This window comes from Lactuca virosa, chromosome 2 (genome assembly GCF_052849685.1).
Source record: "Lactuca virosa cultivar CGN04683 chromosome 2, Lactuca_virosa_CGN04683_v6, whole genome shotgun sequence".
Lineage (NCBI taxonomy): Eukaryota > Viridiplantae > Streptophyta > Magnoliopsida > Asterales > Asteraceae > Lactuca > Lactuca virosa.
The window spans coordinates 205,204,825-205,214,350 of NC_136427.1; the positions used below are offsets into that span (position 1 = coordinate 205,204,825).

At 35.4% G+C, this 9,526-nt stretch overlaps 1 protein-coding gene across 1 annotated transcript; it reads right to left on the reverse strand.

The window, feature by feature from the left end:
• Positions 1–6,584: 6,584 nt before the first annotated feature.
• PP7 (serine/threonine phosphatase 7) lies at positions 6,585–9,194 on the reverse strand. The gene is made up of 5 exons (XM_079079137.1): positions 8,442–9,194; positions 7,492–7,992; positions 7,230–7,376; positions 6,996–7,103; positions 6,585–6,915 (listed from the first exon to the last, which is right to left on the reverse strand). Exons 1-5 carry the CDS (start codon positions 9,036–9,038, stop codon positions 6,835–6,837), a joined length of 1,434 nt encoding a protein of 477 aa, XP_078935263.1. The 5' UTR covers positions 9,039–9,194; the 3' UTR covers positions 6,585–6,834.
• Positions 9,195–9,526: the final 332 nt, after the last annotated feature.

Here is a 9,526-nt window from a genome sequence, read left to right on the forward strand (position 1 = left end):
CTATTTCTTCAGAAGTGGCAGTATTGACATTAACCTCCTTGAGCTCCTTATCGAGAACATATTCTTTGTCCTCGTATTTGGTCACCATTCTAATGTTACGAATCCAGTCGTTAAAGTTGGTGCCATTAAAGATCACTCTCCCACAAAGGTTCATGAGAGAAAAGGAGCCAGAAGCGTTAGAGCCTGAAGCGTTGTTGTTGTTTTGATTAGACATCTGAAAAAGAAAAGAGACAAAGTTTTGATTAGATATGAATCCCCAATTAAACACCCAAATGAGAAATTAGGGCTAGAATCCAACAACATTATTTACAATTCAGAAGGGATGCTGTAATCTAATTGCAAATAATTTGAAGGTAAGTGAAAGACGATCCACTAATTCCCACCATGAAAAACGAAAAAGACTTTAAGTTTTAAATGAATTGAAATTCCTAGATTCTTTTGAGAATCATTGAACTTTTCAATGGCATGTTTAAATCTCGATTATGCCCTTCAAGTTTGTGACTAGGATACCGAGGATCATAAACAAGGTGTGAATAACCATGCAAATATGCTTGGTGCTCTCGATGACATTTACCACCTAACCAATGTGCCGGTTAACCACACACGCTCCATTAGTCTATGATAAACATCGAGCCACCCTTTGCCACCCAAGCTAGTCCCAAATTAGTGTGTCGATTAGCCATGCACGCTCCACTAACGACTTGGCAAGGTGCAAAGTGCAATTTCATGGAATAGCATACAATTTCACATTTTTCCTAAAGTAACTAAGATTGGGAATTTTATAAAGGAATTAGTTGTCCTATCCTACCAATTCGGCTAACGACCCTCCACCAATCAAGGAAGCGGTGGGTGAGAGTGGACATCCATTAAACTGCCATTTTATAGGCAGCAACCTTATACCCACCTTATAGATCGGCTTCGTGAATGAGGCCTACTAACGGTAAGACTAGCTTAATCTTATACATATATATATATATATATATATATATATATATATATATATATATATATATATATATATATATATATATATAATCTTATAATATTATAATAGTATAAAGCTTGAATTTTAAACTTGTAAAATTCTAGGGTTTAGAATTTAAATATTTCAAAATTAAACTTTTAATCAAAAGTTTAAATTCCAAAACTTGAGGGCAAGTTTTGAAACTTTTCAAAACTATCTTGATCAAATTACAAATAATTTAATTAAACAATTAATTAGTGATTATCTAAATTTGACCTAATTCAATTTCATGCAAGATAATTCAAATCAATTTACAAATAATAAATCTTTATCTTATAAAACAAGTGATTTTCTTAAATTGAAAATTATCCATTAATTTGATTAAGATATTAATTACCATAGCAGAAAATCTGATTTTTCAATTTGAAAAACAATTTATGGTAATTATCTAAACCAAATTAGGGCAAAAAATTCGAGATTCAGCAACATAGCTGAACTAACGTCGTGACAAGCTCTGTGTCACGTCGTGAGTCCAGTCAGAATCCCAAAAACGAAAATTATTTCCTTGTTTCAGCCATGAACAATTAACAAAGCATCAAATACATTAGAACAAACATCCTAGGCTCTGATACCACTGATGGGTCTTTGAGCATTACAACAATCTTATGGTGTACATGCAAACCCTAATGCTTGGATCTAGTTTTTCTAGTTGTACATGCATAATTGTCCAAGACTTACAAAACTCTAATCTAGCATATCATAAAAAACGAAATCATGTGTAATGAACTAGTTAGAACATTACCTTTGATTGATGCTTGAAGAACTTGAGCTTTTGAGAATCTTAGCACCTCAACTGTTGTGCCTCTGATGAATCACAAACACCAAAGCAATGGAGAATATTGGAGAGAAAGGGGAAGGCTAAAATTCGGCTCTTAGAACTCTTCTAGGGTTGGTGTAGCCGAATTTAGGTGGCCAAGGGTCCCTTTATATAAGTGAGGAGTTAGGGTTTCAGTCAAACACTTATCCGGTTGCTTAGGCTCTAAGCAGCCCATAAGAATGTTCTGGAATCCCTACCTTAGACGAATTCTAAGGCCTTATCCCCAAGAATTCGTCCACCCCTATCTCTAGGGTTTCCTTACCCTACTTTGCAACTATCCAATAATTACAATATTAGTCCCTTAGCTTTAATTAATATCTTTTGATCACAAAATCAATTCCTAATTAAATTTTGACCAATATTAATTAATCAAATATGATTTCTCCTTTAATATATTATTCATATAATATATTAATAAACCATAATAACCTCTTTCTCTATTATTCATCCAGTCAAGTTGCTTTGGTGAAGGCAACCCAAAAGGACCATGCTACAACCGGGTCAAGTACATACCATATAGTTATGGGCTTAGACACCTAATCCAACAACTACTTCATAGGTTTTACCCTTTTAAGTATGGTTTTTAGTTGAGACTCAACAGTGTTACAATGAGTTCCTATAATCGAGCTTATGACGTTGAAACTCCTCGAGACGATGCTTCATCGGACGTCGCCAAAGTTTAGAAAGTTATGCCTACTGTAACTTGACTGTCAAGGTTGTAGCTAGAAACCGTAGGTGGGGGTTTCGGCCTTGTATAGATCTATAAATACATCTCCCGCTCACTTAATATTTAATGATTATAGGTCGGGGTTAGCTAAAAGATGAATAACATCTCATTTAACAATTGTTTATGTGTAGTTGCATCAGGTACTTTGCTTTCTCTTGTTATGTTAATTATGTTTAGTGTGTGTGTGTGTGTGTGTATATATATATATATATGTATATATATATATATATATATATATATATATATATATATATATATATATATATATTCCAATAGGATATTCGGGCATAATAACAATGTTATCCCAAAAGTTGGCCAGGGTAACGACTAGGTACAATGTATTTCCTACAGATTTGGCCAGGGTATGTAACGACTAGGTACGATGTTGTATCAAAAGTAAGCCACCATAACGACTAGGTGCGATGTTTTATCAAAAGATAGCTTGTATAACGACTAGGTACGATGTTGTATCAAATTTTTTTTGCAGGGTAACAACTAGGTACGATGTTATCCCTAAAAGTTGGTCAGTTTTACGACTATGTATAATATTATCCATAAAAGTTTGGGGGTATCTATCAGGCATAATATCATCCTAACATTTCTAAGTATAATTAAATAACTAATATTATATATAGTTAGCGATAATTATGAAATTAACAATGTACTACTAAAACATGTATTCCCTCCCCCCACCTAGAAGCATTTGAAAATCGTAAAAGTGGGGTCGTGAATTCACCCTTGAAGCATGCTCTGACTGACTCGAGAATTCGCATCGGGAGGCTCCAACCATTCGGGAGAAGATAATTTCTTCAGGCCGAATACGAGATATGAGAAGGTGTGTTGAGGCGTGAAGAAGTGAAGAGGCAATGGCCTCTATATATAATCGAAGATTTTGGGGGTGCATGGCATCATTGGAATACGCATCGCACAAGCGCATGTTGGCACTATCTAGAGTTGACACATGTCATATTCTCTGTTGGCCATGTCATCCAAATCCTCATTAATCCAGTGCCAAAACATGCATCGCGCATAGCGTGCGAGCGTGCGCGCTCAGTCTTGTAAATTGCGCACTTTCCGCATACGATTTCTGTTTTCGACGTTCTTTATACCCACGCGAAGGTCTTGATGTGTGCTACAACTTTTTTTTAGGTTGTTTTGGCTAATTCTAACTTTTATTTTTAGTCTATATTTTTTATACCCTTAATGATTTTACAAAAATCATAACTCTCTCATATGGGTTCTATTTTTGGCATTCTTTGTCCCAAAATTCTTATTTTGAGGAGTACTACAATTTTCCTTTTGGTTATTTTGGCTAGAAGTCAAATGTTCTCTTCCTAACTTTTTACGTTATAACTTTTAATGCGCGTTTGATTCTTTATATCTTATGGAAATTGTATATCTTTCAGCCAAAGGCAGACTTTCACAAATTTTATGTTTTCGAAAATGTGTTGATACTTACATTCCAAATATGTTTTCAGGTTTGTAGGGTGTTACGACCTTTTGTGTTCCTGGTTCTTGATTTTATTGTCTAATTGGTGGCCTATTTTCGAGTATGAGATTTCGAAATTGTTTGATGTTATTAGATGTTGTAAGCTCATTCATTTACGTTCATGTGTGTCGTTGTTCTGGGTGGTGACGTATTTTCCTTGGTTGTCACATCAGTCGGTGACCACTTGACCATTTGACCAGTCCATGCTCTTATTCATGCATTTGACCAGTTCATCTCCTTCCTTCTTTTTCTTAGTTTCTTCTCCTTCACTTACTTCATCTACTTCTTTCTTCTTCTGTTGTTGCATCCAACACAATAAAATATGGTCATGTGCGACTGTGGAAGCATGGAAATCATCAGGACTTCCATCACTAAGAATAATCTCGGTAGGGAATACTATGCTTGCCCGTATATGGTACTACATTCTCAAGAAACATTTAGGTTTTTTTCAATTCTAACCAAGTTTTGCTAATTGATGATATTGAATCTACAAAGACCTAGGAGTGGGTTTCTTTTGTGGGTTGATGAGGTTGAAAATTATGCGCATGTTGTTGAAGTCCAAAATCAAACCTTAAGGGAAGTGGTTATCCAAAATTGGGGCCCGAAGATTTGCTTGAAGGAGGTGGTAAGCCAAAATCGGAAGCTGAAGATTTGCTTACTGCTTAGTTGGGTTTTGTTTTTGGCATAATTATTTACATAATTTGTTGTATGTTAGAACTAAATTTGTTATGGATTTCTTGGTTTTTGGCAAAATCGGAAGTGATAATCTCATTGTCCTCAGCCTCCTTCTTTCCTCTCAGTGACGACACCAACAAGCAATCGGAAGTAAACTGATAATCAAAACTTATAACCTCAAAATCGGGACTGATAATCTCGATTGCAAAATTGGAATTCCGTGATTTTGACTTTTACATTCTCAATTTGACTTTGAAATAGCAAAATGTTACGTAACAGGGAACTGAAACTTGCTACTAAAGGTAGATGGCCTAAAAAGAGAGGTTACTAATAACTTTGTTCACTTAAAAAGCATTAACATAACATAAGGGAGTAAATAAGCAAATGTACAAAACATTATAGGGCTACAGTGTCATTTCCCCTTAAAACTAGTAATAAACAATTAAGTGGTTGTTTGTGTAGCTTTAATCTCATTGTAAATACAAAATCATATGTTTTTACACTTTCGAGCTTATTATAAGTATTGAACATAGTTGGGAATACTTGTAATAAACGTAGTGCAACTTTTTAGTTAAAACTAAAATCTTATTTGGATTAAGTTAGTAAAGTGTATTTTAGTTAAAGAGTTTGTTTTAACTAAATAATTTGACGAGTAAATTACACGAATTGTTTATTTCGTTTGGTCAAATATGTTAGTTCCATCCCGATGTTTCCACTTAGACCGTACCTTGTTATTTTGAAACTTACACATTTTATCCCTACAAAAAACTGACTAAATCGTCCTTACTTATTTTTATTTTATTTTATTTTTTTGTTTTCTATTATTTATAACTTTAAAATGGAAATAAGGCCCACCAAGCCCCATCTTATCTCACTATCTTCCCCAGTCCCTTTTGTGAACACTAAACCCCACATCATCCATCATTCATCATCGGTTCATAATCTTTTTCACCAACCACCACCTTCTCCATGACACTATCACCAGACCACCATTTTCACCTTCTCAACGCTGCCTTCACACCCTATACCATCATCAGACGCAACACTACACTAGGTATGAGTGTGGGACGGAACCGATACCGTTCCCGATTTTCTAAAAATTGAGTTTGATTAAAAGTCAATTCCGAGTACCGAATCGAATTAACATTACAATTTTTGGTACGAGCAACGGTAAACCGAATCCTAAATTTCATTATTTTAGAGTATTGAGTACCGTCCAATATGTTTAAATTTGGTACCGGTATGGGATCGAGATTTGATACTAACTGCTCATCCCTACACTACACTATCATCGTTGCCATTGTTTACCATCATCTCCAAGCCACCATCAAGCTCATACCATCATCGTCTTCTTCTTCACGTCACCGTCACCTCTATGTACATTGTTGTCGGAATCCTCTAGACACTGACCACCCCTCTTTCACATTCCACGACAACCTACGACCACCAAAATCGAGTTTTTGAACCCCACGACCGTTGTCTGTTAAAGGTAAAATAGTCTTTTTAAGTCTATCAAGGACAAACAATGCAAGTTTATAACTAATTAGGAACGTTTCGAATGAAAACAAAACATAGAGACGAAACTAGCAAATTCGGCCAAACCACAAGGAGAATTCATGTAATTTACTCTAATTTGACAAATAAAATAACATTAGATCTTGTTATGGTTGCAAGATAGATGAATAGAACATGTATTTGGAATTGTTTCCAAACTTGATTTATAAGAACCTAAATTGTACTGCATGCTCCTTGTAAGTATTTGGAATTTAAAAACTTATAATTCATATTTTCATATGTTATTACAATTTCACTTAAGTAATTACTAAATCAAAACGAAAAAACTCAAATCAACTTTGTTAAAAAATATATATCTCATTGAAGCAAAAAAACCACAGACCTTTACAGTTTACACCATTGTTGATCTGGAAAATGACATAAAACTGCCTCAATGTATACATATAAATCTACATTTGATAATTTGCAAGGCAGTTCATTAACACTTGACCTCCTATACCAAAAGACTATGCAAATTGCAAAATATAAAACACATACACAAAACAAGTTATATAATAAATCAATCAGGAGAGAAATAATTATAACATTCAGGAAGCCTCCACCATCATCGTTAGATCTAACTCTTCATCTGAATCAATCACATCCTCAAAGTCATAGTACGGGTTCACCTACACCCGATTATTTTATCACCTTTTGTTTCTTATAAATTATAATCTTTAAAAATAAACACCTTATTTATTTATTGTACCTTAGGTCTTGGTGTTATGGCTTCAAAACTATGAAAGATTGGGGTATCAAAATTAGGGGATTCCAAGACAATGTATGCCCCTTTGTTTTTGTACCTCTCCTCTGCTGCCTAACAAATGAACAAAACATATATATATATATTAACATTAATTATCATATGAGTTATAAAGTTTGCATTTTTACCTAAATTTTATATACCATAATGTAAGTAGATCAAAGAAATTTATGAACATACCTGAAACTGTGGATAATCTGGAGCACTAAAGACAGTAATTAGTTTCCCAGATTCAACAACATGATCTATTGTATACCCTTCATCCATTCCTCCAAGACCAGGTCTTTTTTCCCTTGCATCAGGACCTTCATGAGATCTAATAATTAACTGCAATAAATAATAATCATATGTTATTTTTATGATTTTATATCCATCATTACCTTAAGATTGTTTTTATCAGTTGAGAAATATGTATAGATGAAGGAAAGATTGATAGCATTACCTTAAGATTGTTTTTCTTTAAGAATTCTTGTGTGTAGTCTGGGCCCCACAAAAGGCCAATACCTCTTTCTTTATTTGGAGATAGGCCTGGTTTCATTGAAGGATCAGACCATAAAACATCTCCAGGAATCAAATTATGGCCTTCCCATGGAGGATCAAGAACAGATCTTCTAGCTTTCAGTAATTCATCTAATGAGCCAAGAGATAAGGGAAGTGAGTCTGGATTCAGTGTGACTTTTCGGTTCTTCTTTCCTTTGGATCTTTTTGATGGGGTAGAAGGAATATTACGAAAAACCCCACCATGTGCTGTGTAAACTTGTCCTGCTATAATGGAAGCAAGAGGAAGTCCTTCAAAACATCCTAGACATTTTCGGTATACGTGTTTTCCATCCTTTTTTTCACCATATTTGGCAAGAACTTCCTTTTCAAATCCATAAACTGAGGTGCAGTATTTGGATTCATGATTCCCACGAAGTAGGAAAACTCTTTGTGGCATAAACACCTACAAAACATGCCATATCAGGATAGATTTAGGATCTTGAATCTTCTATACAAAATCTAACATTGAATATGAACATATTAGGTATTACTAAGGGTATGATGGAGTTACTAATATGTTACACAAGAGACTTGCATTGAATTAACTAAAGTATTTGACATACATACTATATAAAGCACAACATATCATCCAAGAATTAACTATAAGAAACTAAACAGATTATACATTTTAAACTGTATCTATAAAAACCAAGATGAAATTAGCCATGGAGAAATAGAACTCTAGATTAGATTGGCTTGTTTCTTTTGCAGGACATCTAGCAGAAGCTTTACTTATCTCCATAGGAGCAATGGGAAAATGTAACAAGAAGCTTTACTTATCTCCATCTGAGAGGAAAAGACTATTCCTTTGTATTGATGTAAGGAAATTGAGGTCCATTAAGTATTACTTACTTTCCAAGCTAGCAAAAGAAGAAAAGTTTCAAGACCCCAAGCTCCTCTGTCAACATAATCGCCATTAAACACAAAGAACCTATTTTCAGATGGAAGCCCGGCATCTTTCAACAAAAATAACACATCATGCAACTGCCCATGCACATCTCCTACAACGACCACACTCGATCCCACCACACCATCACTACCAGGTTCAATCGGAATCCAATTCGGCTCTTTATGTAAGATCTTCGACGCGGTGAGCACGAGAGCGTCGAAAACTTCCACCGGCAGCACCGTAGGGAGTTCCGACGGCCTGAGGTTCTTGGATGCCCAATCGAAGGTTGACATGAGGTTTGTGACCCAATCTAGGGTTAGAGCACCACCAGACGGCCATGTAATGGGGATCTGAGGACGATTTTGAGAAGGAACAGGGGAGGGAGAGGGTTTTTGGTTGTCGTCGGATAAGGATGGGGAGGAGGCAGAGCCAGAGGCACATGCGAGGGAAGCGGAAGAGAAGAGATCTTCGGAGGAGGATGACGGCGGTGGTGGTTCACCGATGGCGGATTCCGGCGTCGCAAGTGGTAATGATTCAGTAGAATCCGGTTGTGATAACATTTAGCTGTCGATGATCGCCGATTAACAAACGAAATTGTGCAAAGTATAAGTGAAATTGTTGGATGCTCCGATCATAAAAATCAGATGCCAAAATAAATTAAAAAGAACAAAATGAATGGATTGTGACGTGTTTGTGTGGTGTGTCAGAGCCTCGTCAACAACCCAACTTGAGAATTTTCGTTTCCTTTTGGTCTTTGGGAAAATAGTCATGGCCAGGTCATGCATGCAATCATGACCCAAACTCGAAGCTAATAAAAATAGTTAACTTTTAATTTTTACAATGTTTTTTTAATCAATATCGTAAAATTGGTCTTTCTGTAAGGTATGTGATGCGACCTAGGCTCCGACCACTTAGGTTGCTGGTAATGGTCGCCCAGGTCCGGTCCAAGTTAATTTGAGGCCCAGAGCAAAAACAAAAAATGATAATACAATGATGTCTATAAACACGAGTATATAGGCACTTGTTATATATATATATATATATATAT

Bases quoted from the DNA above. Each gene is read 5' to 3' on its own strand.
- PP7 (XM_079079137.1), bottom strand. From the start codon at position 9,038: ATGTTATCACAACCGGATTCTACTGAATCATTACCACTTGCGACGCCG. The intron at 7,377-7,491 runs GTAATGCTATCA...TATTTATTGCAG, and splicing joins TAAAGAAAAACAATCTTAAG to TTAATTATTAGATCTCATGA. The intron at 6,916-6,995 runs GTACAATAAATA...AATCGGGTGTAG, and splicing joins CCATAACACCAAGACCTAAG to GTGAACCCGTACTATGACTT.